This window comes from Bombina bombina, chromosome 2 (genome assembly GCF_027579735.1).
Source record: "Bombina bombina isolate aBomBom1 chromosome 2, aBomBom1.pri, whole genome shotgun sequence".
In the NCBI taxonomy this organism is placed as follows: Eukaryota; Metazoa; Chordata; class Amphibia; order Anura; family Bombinatoridae; genus Bombina; species Bombina bombina.
The window spans coordinates 399620425-399638716 of NC_069500.1; the positions used below are offsets into that span (position 1 = coordinate 399620425).

General features: G+C 42.9%; 1 protein-coding gene across 1 annotated transcript in view; it reads left to right on the top strand.

The window, feature by feature from the left end:
* The window catches only part of NOC4L (nucleolar complex associated 4 homolog), a 72932-nt gene extending 55234 nt beyond the window's left edge, over positions 1 to 17698 (top strand). Inside the window, exons 14-15 of the mRNA XM_053701875.1 lie at positions 3745 to 3858; positions 17553 to 17698. Coding sequence (XP_053557850.1) covers positions 3745 to 3858; positions 17553 to 17666 — 228 coding nt within the window. The 3' untranslated portion in view covers positions 17667 to 17698. The remainder of the gene's footprint in view (positions 1 to 3744; positions 3859 to 17552) is intronic.
* Positions 17699 to 18292: the final 594 nt, after the last annotated feature.

Here is an 18292-nt window from a genome sequence, read left to right on the forward strand (position 1 = left end):
CAGCAGGGTGAGTGAGAGAGGCACAGCAGGGTGAGTGAGAGAGGCACAGCAGGGTGAGTGAGAGAGGCACAGCAGGGTGAGTGAGAGAGGCACAGCAGGGTGAGTGAGAGAGGCACAGCAGGGTGAGTGAGAGACGCACAGCAGGGTGAGTGAGAGACGCACAGCAGGGTGAGTGAGAGACGCACAGCAGGGTGAGTGAGAGACGCACAGCAGGGTGAGTGAGAGACGCACAGCAGGGTGAGTGAGAGACGCACAGCAGGGTGAGTGAGAGACGCACAGCAGGGTGAGTGAGAGAGACGCACAGCAGGGTGAGTGAGAGAGACGCACAGCAGGGTGAGTGAGAGAGACGCACAGCAGGGTGAGTGAGAGAGACGCACAGCAGGGTGAGTGAGAGAGACGCACAGCAGGGTGAGTGAGAGAGACGCACAGCAGGGTGAGTGAGAGAGACGCACAGCAGGGTGAGTGAGAGAGACGCACAGCAGGGTGAGTGAGAGAGACGCACAGCAGGGTGAGTGAGAGAGACGCACAGCAGGGTGAGTGAGAGAGACGCACAGCAGGGTGAGTGAGAGACGCACAGCAGGGTGAGTGAGAGAGACGCACAGCAGGGTGAGTGAGAGAGACGCACAGCAGGGTGAGTGAGAGAGACGCACAGCAGGGTGAGTGAGAGAGACGCACAGCAGGGTGAGTGAGAGAGACGCACAGCAGGGTGAGTGAGAGAGACGCACAGCAGGGTGAGTGAGAGAGACGCACAGCAGGGTGAGTGAGAGAGACGCACAGCAGGGTGAGTGAGAGAGACGCACAGCAGGGTGAGTGAGAGAGACGCACAGCAGGGTGAGTGAGAGAGACGCACAGCAGGGTGAGTGAGAGAGACGCACAGCAGGGTGAGTGAGAGAGACGCACAGCAGGGTGAGTGAGAGAGACACGCACAGCAGGGTGAGTGAGAGAGACACGCACAGCAGGGTGAGTGAGAGAGAGACACACAGCAGGGTGAGTGAGAGAGAGACACACAGCAGGGTGAGTGAGAGACACACAGCAGGGTGAGTGAGAGACACACAGCAGGGTGAGTGAGAGACACACAGCAGGGTGAGTGAGAGACACACACAGAACACACAGAATAGTAGGAAGTGAGATAGACATGTACACACACACACACAGCAGAGTGAGAGAGACAGAACAGTAGGATGTGAGAGAGACATACATATACACAAAGCAGGGTGAGAGAGACACAGAACAGCAGGAAGTGAGATAGACATACATACACACACACACACACACACACACACACACACACACACACACAGCAGGGTGAGAGAGACAGAACAGTAGGAAGTGAGATAGACATACATATACACAAAGCAGGGTGAGAGAGACACAGAACAGCAGGAAGTGAGATAGACATACATACACACACACTTCAGGGTGAGAGAGAGACGTGTGTATACACAAACACACACACACACACAGCAGGGTGAGAGAGTCACACAGGACAGTAGGAAGTGAGATAGACATGTACATACACACACAGCAGGGTGAGAGAGACAGAACAGTAGGAAGTGAGAGAGACGTGTACATACACACACAGCAGGGTGAGAGAGACGTGTACATACACACACAGTGAGAGAGACATACAGAACAGTAGGAAGTGAGAGACATCTACATACACACGCACATACACACACACAGCAGGGAGAGAGAGACAGAACAGTAGGAAGTGAGATAGACTTATACATACACACACAGCAGGGTGAGAGAGACAGAACGGTAGGAAGTGAGAGAGACATCTACATACACACACAGCAGGGTGAGAGAGACAACTGTAGGAAGTGAGATAGACGTACATACACACACACGGCAGGGTGAGAGAGACAACGGTAGGAAGTGAGATAGACGTACATACACACACACACAGCAGGGTGAGAGAGACAACGGTAGGAAGTGAGATAGACGTACATACACACACACCAGGGTGAGAGAGACAACGGTAGGAAGTGAGATAGACGTACATACACACACACCAGGGTGAGAGAGACAACGGTAGGAAGTGAGATAGACGTACATACACACACACCAGGTTGAGAGAGACAACGGTAGGAAGTGAGATAGACGTACATACACACACACCAGGGTGAGAGAGACAACGGTAGGAAGTGAGATAGACATATACATATACACACACAGCAGGGTGAGAGAGACAACGGTAGGAAGTGAGATAGACATATACATATACACACACAGCAGGGTGAGAGAGACAACGGTAGGAAGTGAGATAGACATATACATATACACACACAGCAGGGTGAGAGAGACAACGGTAGGAAGTGAGATAGACGTACATACACACACACCAGGGTGAGAGAGACAACGGTAGGAAGTGAGATAGACGTACATACACACACACCAGGGTGAGAGAGACAACGGTAGGAAGTGAGATAGACGTACATACACACACACCAGGGTGAGAGAGACAACGGTAGGAAGTGAGATAGACGTACATACACACACACCAGGGTGAGAGAGACAACGGTAGGAAGTGAGATAGACGTACATACACACACACCAGGGTGAGAGAGACAACGGTAGGAAGTGAGATAGACATATACATATACACACACACCAGGTTGAGAGAGACAACGGTAGGAAGTGAGATAGACGTACATACACACACACCAGGTTGAGAGAGACAACGGTAGGAAGTGAGATAGACGTACATACACACACACCAGGGTGAGAGAGACAACGGTAGGAAGTGAGATAGACATATACATATACACACACAGCAGGGTGAGAGAGACAACGGTAGGAAGTGAGATAGACATATACATATACACACACAGCAGGGTGAGAGAGACAACGGTAGGAAGTGAGATAGACATATACATATACACACACAGCAGGGTGAGAGAGACAACGGTAGGAAGTGAGATAGACGTACATACACACACACAGCAGGGTGAGAGAGACAACGGTAGGAAGTGAGATAGACGTACATACACACACACAGCAGGGTGAGAGAGACAACGGTAGGAAGTGAGATAGACATATACATATACACACACAGCAGGGTGAGAGAGACAACGGTAGGAAGTGAGATAGACGTACATACACACACACAGCAGGGTGAGAGAGACAACGGTAGGAAGTGAGATAGACGTACATACACACACACAGCAGGGTGAGAGAGACAACGGTAGGAAGTGAGATAGACATATACATATACACACAGCAGGGTGAGAGAGAAAGACAGAGAACATTAAAGTATAATTGCACATAATAAATTCTGAGTGAGACGCTGGAGGATACATCTGAGTGATTTAACCAGACAGGAGTTGTGTGCCCTAGTGAATTAAATCTGCTTACACTATACTTCCGCCCTTTACATATTGCATTAGAGCTATGCAGCATACGTTCACAGGGCCTTATGCTTTCAGCGGTGCCACAATGTATATTCTTTCAGTCTATTTTGTTCAGTGTATAAAGTTATATATATAATCTGATGAGTAGAATTAATATTGTAGTCATTGCAAATATGCCTAACATTAAAATGAAAGCCGGAAAACAAACCTTTCATTTGTCTTTAATATATAAAGTGCATTTGTCAAGCCCTGGCAATGCTGCAGGGTTTCGGAATTAGTATCCTTGAAACTGTCATGGTCTTTAGCTTGGAATTTGTGTTACCCTTCCTGCCTCACAAACACTATGTTCCTCTTCATAACCATTATCTGTGTATTTTCTTTGGTAATGCAGGCTCTTCAGACGCACTACCACCCTGATGTAGTAAGAGCTGCCAATGTGATCAGTCGGGCTCTGTCGACACAGGAAAGTGATATATCTGAGCTCCTAGAGATCTCTTCTTATGAGGTAGGAGGGCATGCTGCCTCGTCTCTTGCTACAGGCGTGTGTAATTTATCCTAGAGAAATAATGCCAGTGTAATGTAATACACTCTTGAGTACATTTATCTTAGGGAAAAGTCTGAATTACAAATAATATACATTTACAGTTGGTGCTCTTTTGACATTTTAAATTTGATGGAAAATATTCAGTAATTTTGGAAGCAGATGTTTCATATTTAATGTTTTTTTTCTTTCCTGTGACATGGAGAGTCCACAACGTCATTCCAATTACTAGTGGGATATTCAACTCCTGGCCAGCAGGAGGAGGCAAAGAGCACCCAAGCAAAGCTGTTAAGTCTAACTTCCCTTACCCATAATCCTCAGTCATTCTCTTTGCCTCTGTCAATAGAGGTTATGCGAATTTTGTGTCTGAAGAAATTAATCCTTTTATGGGTACTTTTCCCTGCAAGCAAGGAATTGGGGTCTAGCTGTGTCCACATCAATCTCTTGAGTAAGTAGTGGTGGCTTTTAGCAGTTAAAAGGCGGTGAGGAAGTCTTTGCTTTACTTTTAACACTTTGCCTACCCCTTTGTGGAAAGCCAGAGTTGATTACTCTGTTCTTTCTTTTCCTACAGGTCCATGACAGGGAAGCAAAGTGCCTTCCACACCTAAGGATCAGCATCTATTATGCAATTGGATCTAAGGTAAGTGCCTTTGCCTTCTAGGTACAGAAGGACAGCAGCACTTAATAGGTTAACCCTCTTTTCTCCAACATAGGTGTGTCCGGTCCACGGCGTCATCCTTACTTGTGGGATATTCTCTTCCCCAACAGGAAATGGCAAAGAGCCCAGCAAAGCTGGTCACATGATCCCTCCTAGGCTCCGCCTACCCCAGTCATTCTCTTTGCCGTTGTACAGGCAACATCTCCACGGAGATGGCTTAGAGTTTTTTAGTGTTTAACTGTAGTTTTTATTATTCAATCAAGAGTTTGTTATTTTAAAATAGTGCTGGTATGTACTATTTACTCAGAAACAGAAAAGAGATGAAGATTTCTGTTTGTATGAGGAAAATGATTTTAGCACCGTAACTAAAATCCATGGCTGTTCCACACAGGACTGTTGAGAGCAATTAACTTCAGTTGGGGGAACAGTGTGCAGTCTCTTACTGCTTGAGGTATGACACATTCTAACAAGACGATGTAATGCTGGAAGCTGTCATTTTCCCTATGGGATCCGGTAAGCCATGTTTATTAAGATAGTAAATAAGGGCTTCACAAGGGCTTATTAAGACTGTAGACTTTTTCTGGGCTAAATCGATTCATTATTAACACATATTTAGCCTTGAGGAATCATTTATTCTGGGTATTTTGATATGATTATATCGGCAGACACCTTATTCTTTAGGGCAGTGCTTTCCAAACTGTGTGTCGTGACACATTAGTGTGTCGGCGGCAGTGTGTAGGTGTGTCCCTGCTTCAGCACAATTTTTTTTTTAATTTAAAATTCTTTTCAAAAAATTTTTTTGGTTTCCGACTTTCCACCTGCCTGCTACGCAAATCAGATGGTTGACATGTGATTGATACCTAGTGGGTCAGAGATCATCTTAACCTATTGGCGCAGCTTAGCGGAAACTGAAACTATTCCCATTGGCAGAATATTGGCTCCTGACTACATGTGTAGTCTCCTCAATCAGCTTATGACTGCACGTGTAGTCAGTGAGTGGGACAGCAGTGTGCTTGCCGCGTGGGCAGTAGTCAGTCGTTCTCGCAGAGCTCTGAGGGCAGCAGCTTAAACGCTGAGCTGAAGTCAGAAGTCAAAGTGATTCTTTTTTTTGCAGCTAGCTCCCAGTAGTGCATTGCTGTTCCTTCTCTTGATATATGGATAGGAAGTGGAAGCTTAAAAATGCTTGATGATGAAATGTGAGTGTCTTTATCCTTACCCTAACCCTAATATTCTACTAAATATTTAGAAAAAAAATTCATCCCATCAACCTCACACATCCCATTAAAATAGTAAGTAGCTATTGGTATTATTAAACTTTTTTATAATTCTTGCACATACTTACTGTTACTTGTAAATACATTTCATTGTTATATCATTTATGTATGTGTCCGTATCTCTTAAAACAAGTTAGTTTAACCTCCTGTTTGATAGTACAACTGAATTACTGTGTCGCGAAATGATGTAGGTCTAAAAAGTGTGTCACCAACATGAAAAGTTTGGAAAGCTCTGCTTTAGGGGCTTTCCCTAATCATAGTCAGAGCCTCATTTTCGCGCCGGTATGGCGCACTTGTTTTTGAGACAGCATGGCATGCAGCTGCATGTGTTTGGAGCTCTGATACATAGAAAAGTCTTTCTGAAGGCATCATTTGGTATCGTATTCCCCTTTGGGCTTGGTTGGGTCTCAGCAAAGCAGATTCCAGGGACTGTAAAGGGGTTAAATATAAAAACGGCTCCGGTTCCGTTATTTTAAGGGTTAAAGCTTCCAAATTTGGTGTGCAATACTTTTATGGCTTTAAGACACTGTGGTGAAATTTTGGTGAATTTTGAACAATTCCTTCATACTTTTTCGCAATTGCAATAATAAAGTGTGTTTAGTTTAAAATTTAAAGTGACAGTAACGGTTTTATTTTAAAACGTTTTTTGTGCTTTGTTATCAAGTTTATGCCTGTTTAACATGTCTGAACTACCAGATAGATTGTGTTCTGACTGTGGGGAAACCAAGGTTCCTTCTCATTTAACTATATGTGTTTTATGTCATAAAAATTTTTTTTAGTAAAAATGATGCCCAAGATGATTCCTCAAGTGAGGGGAGTAAGCATGGTACTGCATCATCCCCTCCTTCGTCTACACCAGTCTTGCCCATACAGGAGGCCCCTAGTACATCTAGTGCGCCAATACTCCTTACTATGCAACATTTAACGGCTGTAATGGATAATTCTATCAAAAACATTTTAGCCAATATGCCCACTTATCAGCGAAAGCGCGACTGCTCTGTTTTAGAAAATTCTGTAGAGCATGAGAACGCTGATGATATGGTTTCTGAAGGGCCCCTACACCAGTCTGAGGGGTCCAGGGAGGTTTTGTCTGAGGGAGAAATTTCAGATTCAGGAAACATTTCTCAACAAGCTGAACCTGATGTGATTACTTTTAAATTTAAGTTGGAACATCTCCGCGCTCTGCTTAAGGAGGTGTTATCCAATTTGGATGATTGTGATTATCTGGTCATTCCAGAACCACTATGTAAAATGGAAAAGTTCTTAGAGGCCCCGGGGCCCCCCGAAGCTTTTCTTATATCCAAGCGGGTGGCGTACATTGTTAGTAAAGAATGGGGCAGGCCCGGTATACCTTTAGTACCTCCCCCCATATTTATAAAATTGTTTTCCTATAGTCGACCCCAGAAAGGACTGATGGCAGACAGTCCCCAAGGTCGAGGGGGCGGTTTCTACTCTACACAAGCGCGCCACTATACCCATAGAAGATAGTTGTGCTTTCCAAGATCCTATGGATAAAAAATTAGAAGGTCTGCTAAAGATGTTTGTTCAGCAAGGTTCCCTTCTACAACCAATTGCATGCATTGTCCCTGTCACTGCAGCCTCGTGTTTCTAGTTTGATGAGCTAGGAAAGGCGATTATTAGTAATTCTTCTTCTTATGAGGAGATTATGGACAGAATTCGTGCTCTTAAATTGGCTAATTCTTTCACCCTAGACGCCACCTTGCAATTGGCTAGGTTAGCGGCGAAAAAATTCTGGGTTTGCTATTGTGGCGCAGAGCGCTTTGGTTAAAATCTTGGGCAGCGGATGCGTCTTCCAAGAACAAATTGCTTGACATTCCTTTCAAGGGGAAAACACTCTTTGGCCCTGACTTGAAAGAGATTATCTCTGATATCGCTGGGGGCAAGGGCCACGCCCTTCCTCAGGATAGGTCTTTTCAAGACCAAAAATAAACCTAAGTTTCGTCCCTTTCGCAGAAACGGATCAGCCCCAAGGGCTACGTCCTCTAAGCAGGAAGGTAATACTTCTCAAGCCTATCCAGCCTGGAGACCTATGCAAGGCTGGAGCAAAGGAAAGCAGGCCAGGAAACCTGCCACTGCTACCAAGACAGCATGAAATGCGGGCCCCCGATCCGGGACCGGATCTGGTGGGGGGCAGACTCTCTCTCTTCGCTCAGGCTTGGGAAAGAGATGTTCTGGATCCTTGGGCGCTAGAAATAGTCTCCCAAGGTTATTCTCTGGAGTTCAAGGGGCTTCCTCCAAGGGGGAGGTTCCACAGGTCTCAGTTGTCTTCAGACCACATAAGAAGACAGGCATTCTTACATTGGGTAGAAGACCTGCTAAAAATGGGAGTGATTCATCCTGTTCCATTAGGAGAACAAGGGATGGGGTTCTACTCCAATCTGTTCATAGTTCCCAAAAAAGTGGGAACGTTCAGACCAATCTTAGATCTCAAGATCTTGAACAAGTTTCTCAAGGTTCCATCATTCAAGATGGAAACCATTCGAACACTTCTTCCTTCCATCCAGGAAGGTCAATTCATGACCAAGGTGGATTTCAAGGATGCGTATCTACATATTCCTATCCACAAGGAACATCATCGGTTCCTAAGGTTTGCATTCCTGGACAAGCATTTCCAGTTCGTGGCATTTTCTTTCGGATTAGCCACTGCTCCTAGGATTTTCTCATAGGTACTAGGGTCCCTTCTGGCGGTGCTAAGACCAAGGGGCATTGCTGTAGTACCTTACTTGGACGACATTCTGATTCGAGCGTCGTCCCTTCCTCAAGTAAAGGCTCACACGGACATTGTCCTGGCCTTTCTCAGATCTCACGGATGGAAAGTGAACGTGGAAAAGAGTTCTCTATCTCCGTCAACGAGGGTTCCCTTCTTGGGAACTATAATAGACTCCTTAGAAATGAGGATTTTTCTGACAGAAGCCAGAAAAACAAAACTTCTAGACTCTTGTCGGATACTTCATTCCGTTCCTCTTCCTTCCATAGCGCAGTGCATGGAAGTGATAGGTTTGATGGTAGCGGCAATGGACATAGTTCCTTTTGTGCGCATTCATCTAAGACCATTACAACTGTTCATGCTCAGTCAGTGGAATGGGGACTATTCAGACTTGTCTCCGAAGATACAAGTAAATCAGAGGACCAGAGACTCATTCCGTTGGTGGCTGTCCCTGGACAACCTGTCACAAGGGATGACCTTCCGCAGACCAGAGTGGGTCATTGTCACGACCGACGCCAGTCTGATGGGCTGGGGCGCGGTCTGGGGATCCCTGAAAGCTCAGGGTCTTTGGTCTCGGGTAGAATCTCTTCTACCGATAAATATTCTGGAACTGGGAGCGATATTCAATGCTCTCAAAGCTTGGCCTCAGCTAGCGAGGGCCAAGTTCATACATCAACCATCAGGGGGGAACAAGGAGTTCCCTAGCGATGGAAGAAGTGACCAAAATCATTCTATGGGCGGAGTCTCACTCCTGCCACCTGTCTGCTATCCACATCCCAGGAGTGGAAAATTGGGAAGCGGATTTTCTGAGTCATCAGACATTGCATCCGGGGGAGTGGGAACTCCATCCGGAAATCTTTGCCCAAGTCACTCAACCGTGGGGCATTCCAGACATGGATCTGATGGCCTCTCGTCAGAACTTCAGAGTTCCTTACTACGGGTACAGATCCAGGGATCCCAAGGCGGCTCTAGTGGATGCACTAGTAGCACCTTGGACCTTCAAACTAGCTTATGTGTTCCCGCCGTTTCCTCTCATCCCCAGGCTGGTAGCCAGGATCAATCAGGAGAGGGCGTCGGTGATTTTGATAGCTCCTGCGTGGCCACGCAGGACTTGGTATGCAGATCTGGTGAATATGTCATCGGCTCCACCATGGAAGCTACCTTTGAGAGACCTTCTTGTTCTAGGTCCGTTCGACCCACTCCAGCTGACTGCTTGGAGATTGAACGCTTGATCTTATCAAAGCGAGGGTTCTCAGATTCTGTTATTAATACTCTTGTTCAGGCCTGAAAGCCTGTAACCAGAAAAATTACCACATAATTTGGTATATCTGTTGGTGTGAATCTGCAGGTTTCCCTTGGGACAAGGTTAAGATTCCTAAGAGTCTATCCTTCCTTCGAGAAGGATTGGAAAAAGGATTATCTGCAAGTTCCTTGATGGGACAGATTTCTGCCTTGTCTGTGTTACTTCACAAAAAGCTGGCAGCTGTGCCAGATGTTCTAGCCTTTGTTCAGGCTCTGGTTAGAATCAAGCCTGTTTACAAAATTTTGACTCCTCCTTGGAGTCTCAACCTAGTTCTTTCAGTTCTTCAGGGGGTTCCGTTTGAACCCTTACATTCCGTTGATATTAAGTTATTATCTTGGAAAGTTTTGTTTTTGGTTGCAATTTCTTCTGCTAGAAGAGTTTCAGAGTTATCTGCTCTGCAGTGTTCTTCTCCTTATCTGGTGTTCCATGCAGATAAGGTGGTTTTGCGTACTAAACCTGGTTTTCTTCCAAAAGTTGTTTCTAACAAAAACATTAACCAGGAGATAGTTGTGCCTTCTTTGTGTCCTAATCCAGTTTCAAAGAAGGAACGTTTGTTGCACAACTTGGATGTAGTTCGTGCTCTCAAATTTTACTTAGCAGCTACTAAGGATTTCAGACAAACTTTGTCTTTGTTTGTTGTTTATTCTGGTAAACGGAGAGGTCAAAAACCAATTTCTACCTCTCTCTCCTTCTGGATTAAAAGCATTATCCGATTGGCTTATGAGACTGCCGGACGGCAGCCTCCTGAAAGAATCACAGCTCACTCCACTAGGGCTGTGGCTTCCACATGGGCCTTCAAGAACGAGGCTTCTGTTGATCAGATATGTAAGGCAGCGACTTGGTCTTCACTGCACACTTTTTCTAAATTTTACAAATTTGATACTTTTGCTTCTTCTGAGGCTATTTTTGGGAGAAAGGTTTTGCAAGCCGTGGTGCCTTCCATTTAGGTGACCTGATTTGCTCCCTCCCTTCATCCGTGTCCTAAAGCTTTGGTATTGGTTCCCACAAGTAAGGATGACGCCGTGGACCGGACACACCTATGTTGGAGAAAACAGAATTTATGTTTACCTGATAAATTACTTTCTCCAACGGTGTGTCCGGTCCACGGCCCGCCCTGGTTTTTTTAATCAGGTCTGATAATTTATTTTCTTTAACTACAGTCACCACGGTAACATATGGTTTCTCCTATGCAAATATTCCTCCTTAACGTCGGTCGAATGACTGGGGTAGGCGGAGCCTAGGAGGGATCATGTGACCAGCTTTGCTGGGCTCTTTGCCATTTCCTGTTGGGGAAGAGAATATCCCACAAGTAAGGATGACGCCGTGGACCGGACACACCGTTGGAGAAAGTAATTTATCAGGTAAACATAAATTCTGTTTTTCAGATTCTTTTTATCTAAGGGACATAATAATCCTTATTTAATTAAGGATTCATATGGGGACAATATATTTATTGGCACACTAAATATGGAAACAGTATATTTAATCTTTATTCAGTATGAGACTTGAGGGAAAGAGTTCTCATTTGGCTAAGGGATGTAAGGAGTTAAATAGTAAGGGATACTCTTTATTATTTAGTTGTGTGGCTATGTATGAGGCTTTGGACTGTTTAGGGCTTATTGGTGTGAAATGGTAAAGCCGTTTTCAAACTGTTTTTTCACTCGCGCATTTTTTCTCTGCATAGAAATGTTAGGCACTTTTTTTTTTTTTTTTAAGCTCCGCTCACGTGACACCCACACTTCCGATTTAGCGGAGTGGTGCCGTTGAGACCTCAGTAACTTTTGCTACGGAGGAGAGAATCCAGCTCTTCTATGTTCGGCTGTATTTGCATATTCTACCCGGATCGTTCAAGAGGAAGAGGGTCTCTTCAAGGAGTCCGTTTTTCCTCTTACTAGTGGGGTATTACTTTTGGCGGTAGGAGCTTCAGGCAGTCTGAGGTGTTTTTTGTTATAAAAGCTTCCTTATATGTATATTATTAAAATTGTATAATTAATTCACACATTAACATACACACATTCACACACACACACACACACACACACACACACAAATATATATGCACACATATATATATATATATACACACACACACACACACACACACACACACACACACACACACACACACATATATATATATATATATATATATATATATATATATATATATATATATATATATATATATATATATATATATATATATATATATATATATATATATACACACACTTATTAATACACACATATTAATGTTTAGAAAAAAAGAGAGGAGGAACAGAAGTATTATTGGGCACACTTATAGGATGGATTACCGATTATTTCGTGGGGTAGAGTATGGTGTAAGAGAGAGTATGAATTTTAGTGAAATAAAACGTAACGTTTATTAATGATATTAAAATAAAGGTTGTGGACCATGCAACCATTAAGCTAATATGAACAACTCATTAGGTACGATTTAAAAACAAAAATAAAGAGAGCACTGTGGCATATATTATAGACATAGATCGGTTAATTCTTATAAGGTGTTGTTAACCTGTGGATTAACCTGTGCTTACGACATCTATATTTTTCAAATGTTTTAATATATTTGATAATTGTGTTATTTAAGGCTTTTCCTGCCCGGGAGAGATTGCAGTGCTCTCTTTAGTTTCGTTTTTAATCGTACCTAATGAGTTGTTCATATTAACTTAATGGTGGCATGGTCCACAACCTTTATTTTAATATCATTAATAAAAGTTATGTTTTATTTCACTAAAATTCATATTCTCTCTTACACCATACTCTACCCCACGATATAATCGGTAATCCATCCTATAAGTGTGCCCAATAATGCTTCTGTTCCTCCTCTCTTTTTTTCTAAATATTACATTGTGGCATTAGGCACTACCTCCTTTCTACACATAGGATTGTGTTTGGAGGTCACTAGGGTGGACTACCTCCCCTCTTTCCCACCTTCCCTAAAGGTTATTAGGGACTTTTTAGTTGAATACACACACATATTAACACACACACACATTAACACAGATTTATTAAAACACTAAATCTGTCTCCTAAGTATATTGGTTTGCTTCTAGGCTCCTAGAATAAATTTGTGAAGCCCTGACTTACCTTTTCTGCAATGTGCTGTTACCCTGTACTGCACTGGAGTTCAGGAAGGGGGAGGAAATTGAAAAGAGAGGTACATAGTAAATATTTACATTGAGAACGGAACAGTGACACCTGTAGATAGAAATTGAAATTACATGCAAATTGTTTTTTTTTTTTTGTTAACTGTCACGGCTGGTCTTTCTGCAGACACACTACAGTTTCTGTGATGACATTGCACAGTGTTCTGCCTTGGGGCTCAGAACAAGATCAGTCCATCTCCATGGATACCTGTTTACTTTGTTTAGAGGCCCAAATTGTTTTACCTATGCAATTTTGCTCCTCTTGTTTAACCAAGACTTTAAAATGTAAGGATAAATTACTCCCTTCTGAGCCTACTATCTCTCAGGATAATGCTGTGCATGACATGCCTCAGCTTTCTCCTCAAACGTCCCAAGCCTTAATTGTTTCTCATACTGTGTCCTCTCATCCTCCTGGGGGTGGTTATTTACCTGGGGATTTTGCCACTCAGATTTCTTCTGCAGTAACAGCGGCTTTATCAGCTTTCCCTTCATTGGATAAGCATAAAAGAAAATCTAAACATCTGCCTGATACTAAGGCTTCTGACTCTCTCTAGGTCTGCATTAGCCAATCTTTCTCAGATGTCTGATGAGGAGAATAGCTTCTGAAGGTAAGATCTCAGACTCTGACTCTTTAGCAGAAAAGTCTTCAGAATTTAAAGTGGTTGATTTTAGATTTAATCTTGAACACCTCCGATTACTATTGAAGGAGGTTCTAGCTACTTTAGACGACTCTGAACCTTCGGTTGCTGTCAACCCCACAAAGTCTTCTTAACTGGATAGAGTTTATGGTTCTCCATCTTCTGATGAGGTTTTTCCTGTCCCAAGGAAGACGTCTGAAATTATTGCTCAGAAATGGGATAAACCAGGGGTTCCTTTTTTTCCCCTTCCCCTGGTTTTTTAAAAAGATGTTTCCTGTTGCTGACTCTATGCGCGACTCTTGGCGCACTGTACCTAAAGTAGAAGAAGCTATTTCTACTCTGGCTAAGAGAACTATTATTCCTATAGAGGATAGTTGCTCTTTTAAGGATCCCATGGATAAGAAACTAGAGACTTACTTAAAAAAGATTTATATACATCAAGGATTACAGTGGCAACCTGCAGCAAGTATCGCCACGGTTGCAGCAGCACCATCTTATTGGTGCAATGCCTTGTCTGATCTTATTGCAGAGGAAACTTTGGTAGAGGATATCCAAGATAGGATCAAAGCTCTCAAACTAACCAATAACTTTTATCTTTGATGCCAACGTGCAGATAATTAGACTGGGAGCTAAGATGTCCAGCTTCACTGTACTAGCTTGCAGGGCTCTGTGGTATAAGTCCTGGTCAGCTGATGTTTCTTCTAAGGCCAAAGCTTTTGGCTTTAAGTTTTAAGAGTAAAACTCTGTTTGGACCTGGTCTGGCGGAAATCATTTCAGAGATTACGGGTGGAAAGGGATCTTTCCTACCTCCAGGACAAGAAGAATAGACCTAGGGGTCATCAGACTTATAATTTTCGTTCCTTTCGCAACTTTAAGAAACAGAAGTCCTTCCTCTTCCAATCCAGGTCCACTTGGTAATCCAGCCAGCCCTGGAATAAGGGAAAGCTGAAGAAGCAGCCTTCCGCTGATTCTAAATCAGCATGAAGGTTCTGCCCCGGATTCAAGTTCGGATCAGGTGGGGTGCAGGCATACTCTTTTTTTTTTTTTTTTTTTTTTGTCAAGCCAGATACGCGATGTGCCAGATCCTTGGGCTGTGGACATAGTATCCCAGGGTTACAGAATGGGATTTAAGTCTTGCCCTCCAAGGGGAAGATTTCTCCTGTCAAGACTATCCTCAAACCAGGTAAAGGAGGCCTTCTTAAATTGCGTAAAGGACATATCCTCCCTGTGAGTTATTGTACCAGTCCCTCTAAGGGAACAAGGTCTAGAATTCTATTCAAATCTATTTGTGGTCCCCAAAAAGGAGGGAACTTTCCTCTAATCCTAGATCTTAAGTGCCTTAACAAATTTCTCAGGTTCCCGTCCTTCAAAATGGAAACTATTTGTTCCATTCTTCCTTTGGTACAGGAAGGATGCATACCTTCATGTTCCCATTCACAGGGAACGTCACCAGTTTTTGAGGTTTGCTTTTCTGGGCAAACATTTCCAGTTTGTTGCACTTCCATTTGGTCTGGCCACGGCTCCCAGAATATTCACAAAGGTTCTGGGGACACTATTGGCAGTGATCAGATCCCAGGGAATTGCTGTGGCATCTTGGTTCAGACGTCATCTTTTTAACTAGCTCAATCTCAAACAGAGATGCTGTTGTCTTTTCTACTTTCCCACGGGTGGAAGGTGAATTTGGTAAAGAGTTCTCTAATTCCATCTACAGCAGTGTGTTACCTAGGGACAATAATAGATTCCATGTTCATGAAGACTTTCCTGACAGAGGTCAGAAAATCCAAACTTCTTGCTTCCTGCCTTTCTCTCCAGTCTGCCTTTCGGCCATCAGTGGCTCAATGCATGGATGTTATTGGTCTGATGATGGCATCCATGGACATCATCCCTTTCGCTCGGTTCATCTGCGACCTCTGCAGCTTTGCATGCTCCGTCCATGGAACGGAGTCCATTCAGATTTGTCACAGATGATAAATCTGGACCCCCTAACAAGAGACTCTCTCCCAACAAAACGCCAAGGTTTCAAAGTACGGTTCAAGTACAAGTGATCCTTAGGCCGTTCTGATGGATGCTCTAGTGGTTCCTTGGATGTTCTCTCTGGCATATCGGTTTCCTCCGTTTGCTCTCCTTCCATGAATCATTGCTCGAATCAAACCAGAGAGAGCATCGGGGATCCTAATAGCTCCTGCATGGCCTTGCAGTATCTGGTTCGCAGATCCGGTACGGATGTCATCTCTACCTCCTTGGACGTTACCTCTGAGGAAGGACCTTCTCATTCAGGGTCCTTTCCTCCATCCAAACCTATGTTCTCTGTAGCTGACTGCTTGGAGGTTGAACGCCTAGTTTTGTCTAGACATGGTTTTTCTGAAGCGGTCATTGAAACTATGCTTTTTACCATATGATATGGCGTAAATCTTTATTGGTGTGAATCTAAAGGGTTCTCCTGGAGCTGGGTGAGGATTCCCCGGATTTTATCTTTTCTTCAGGATGGCCTGGAGAATGGTTTGTCGGTCAGTACTCTAAAGAGACAGATTTCTGCGTTATCTATCCTTTTGCACAAACGTCTAGCAGACTTACCAGATGTCCTGTGTTTAAACCTGTTGCTCCCCCGTGGAGCCTTAACCTAGTTCTTAAAGTTTTGCAGCAGGCTCCTTTGAGCCGATGCAAGTTGTGGATATCTTGGAAGGTTTTGTTTCTCCTTGCTATTTCTTATGCTCGCAGAGTCTGAGCTTTCAGCTCGGCAGTGGGATTTCCCTGTATCTTATTTTTCATGCAGATAAGGCTGTTGTTTGTATTAAATTGGGGTTTCTCCATAAGGTGGTGTCGGATCGAAACATTAATCAAGAAATTGTTGTTCCTTCTTTTTGTCCTAATCCTTCTTCTTCTCATTAGGAACGTCTTTTGCATAACTTGAATGTTGTGTGGGCTCTAAAATTTTATTTACAAGCTTCTAAAGATTTTAGGCAGTCTTCTGCCCTGTTTGTTGTTTTCTCTGGAAAGCGTAAGGGTCAGAAGTCCACTTCTACTACTCTGTCTCTTTGGTTTAGAAGTTTGATGTGTTTGGCTTTTGAGACTGCTGGACAGCAGCCTCCTGAGAGAAATATGGCTCATTCCACTAGGGCTATCTACTATTCTTGGGCTTTCAAAAATGAAGCTTCTGTGGAACAGATTTGCAAGGCGGCAACATGGTCCTCTCTGCATACTTTTTCCAAATTCTACAAATTTGATACTTTTGCCTTGGCTGAAGCTTCCTTTGGGAGAAAAGTTCTTCAAGCGGTGGTGCTTTCTATTTAGGTCCTCCTGCCTTGTTCTCCCTCCCTGTTTATTCTGTGTCCTCTAGCTTGGGTGTTGGTTCCCACTAGTAATTGGAATGACGTGGACTCTCCATGTCATAGGAAAGAAAACAAAATTTATGCTTACCTGATACATTTCTATCTTTTTAATTATAATCAACAGTTGTTTTGAGTAAACCTGAGGCACCTTTTCACCCTTGTGTTTCTTCTTTTTCTATTTTCCTTCGGCTGAATGACTGGGGATTATGTATAAGTAAGGGAAGTTATACTTAACAGCTTTGCTGGGGTGCTCTTTGCCTTCTCCTGCTGGCCAGGATTTGAATATCCCACTAGTAATTGGAATGACGTTGTGGACTCTCCGCTACGGAATTTGGCGGCGCTTTACAAATAAATTATAATAATAATGTCTGGAAATAAATACATTTATCAGGTAAGCATACATTTTGTTATTTCTGATATACCGTTTAATATAACTGCAACTAAATAGAAATTATCTGTACTTTTTTTTTTTAAATATAAATTCCATTTAAAATATGTGACTTAGATGCAAATTCCCATGATCTTATCTATTTATTTGTATCTTTTATTTTTTCACAGCTTTTTGACAAGGAGCTGAAGAAAAAGTTTGGCTCAGTTCCTCTGGAATTTGAACCAGTGCAAGGACTGCTTGGCAGGAAGCATGATATTATTGTTGATCATTTTGCCCTGTAATTTTGTTTTCTATTAAAACATTCAAAAATGTATATTATTGTGTTTTTGTTTATAGTAACAAACTTTTCTGCACATGCAAAAGACCAAGCTTGTCAGCTAATTAAGTTGCTTAAAGGACTATTCCTCTGCAGCTAAGCTCTTAAAAAAAAAATTAATAATAATTTACATACAATTTTCCAAACTGACCATTTGCTATGCAACATCCTCTGGTGTCCAATTAGCTACCCCTTTATCAGGAGGGAGATTTTATTGGGTCTTCATCATTTTTAAAATTGTAGTAATCTACACCATACTAAGTAATGGTGATCCAAGGATTTTGAAAAAAAATGAATCCCAGGTTCCATAAAAGGGAAAAAAACTAATTTTATAAAAAAAAAAAAAAAATTGGTCATAAAGAAAAAAAAAAAATATTCAAATTTTTAAAAAGGCTCATTTCAATCACAATTAAGTTATCTAATGCTGTTTCTCTGGGTACTAATGTACCTACTGTTGGTTCATTACAGTACAATTCTGATTTAGTGTCACCTACTCTTTTCTGTTTAAAATAGAATGAATTTGTTTAACCTTAAAGGAGTTCTTAATTACTGTTGGGGTTAAAGATCCTAAAGTTTCTGATGATAAGCCTT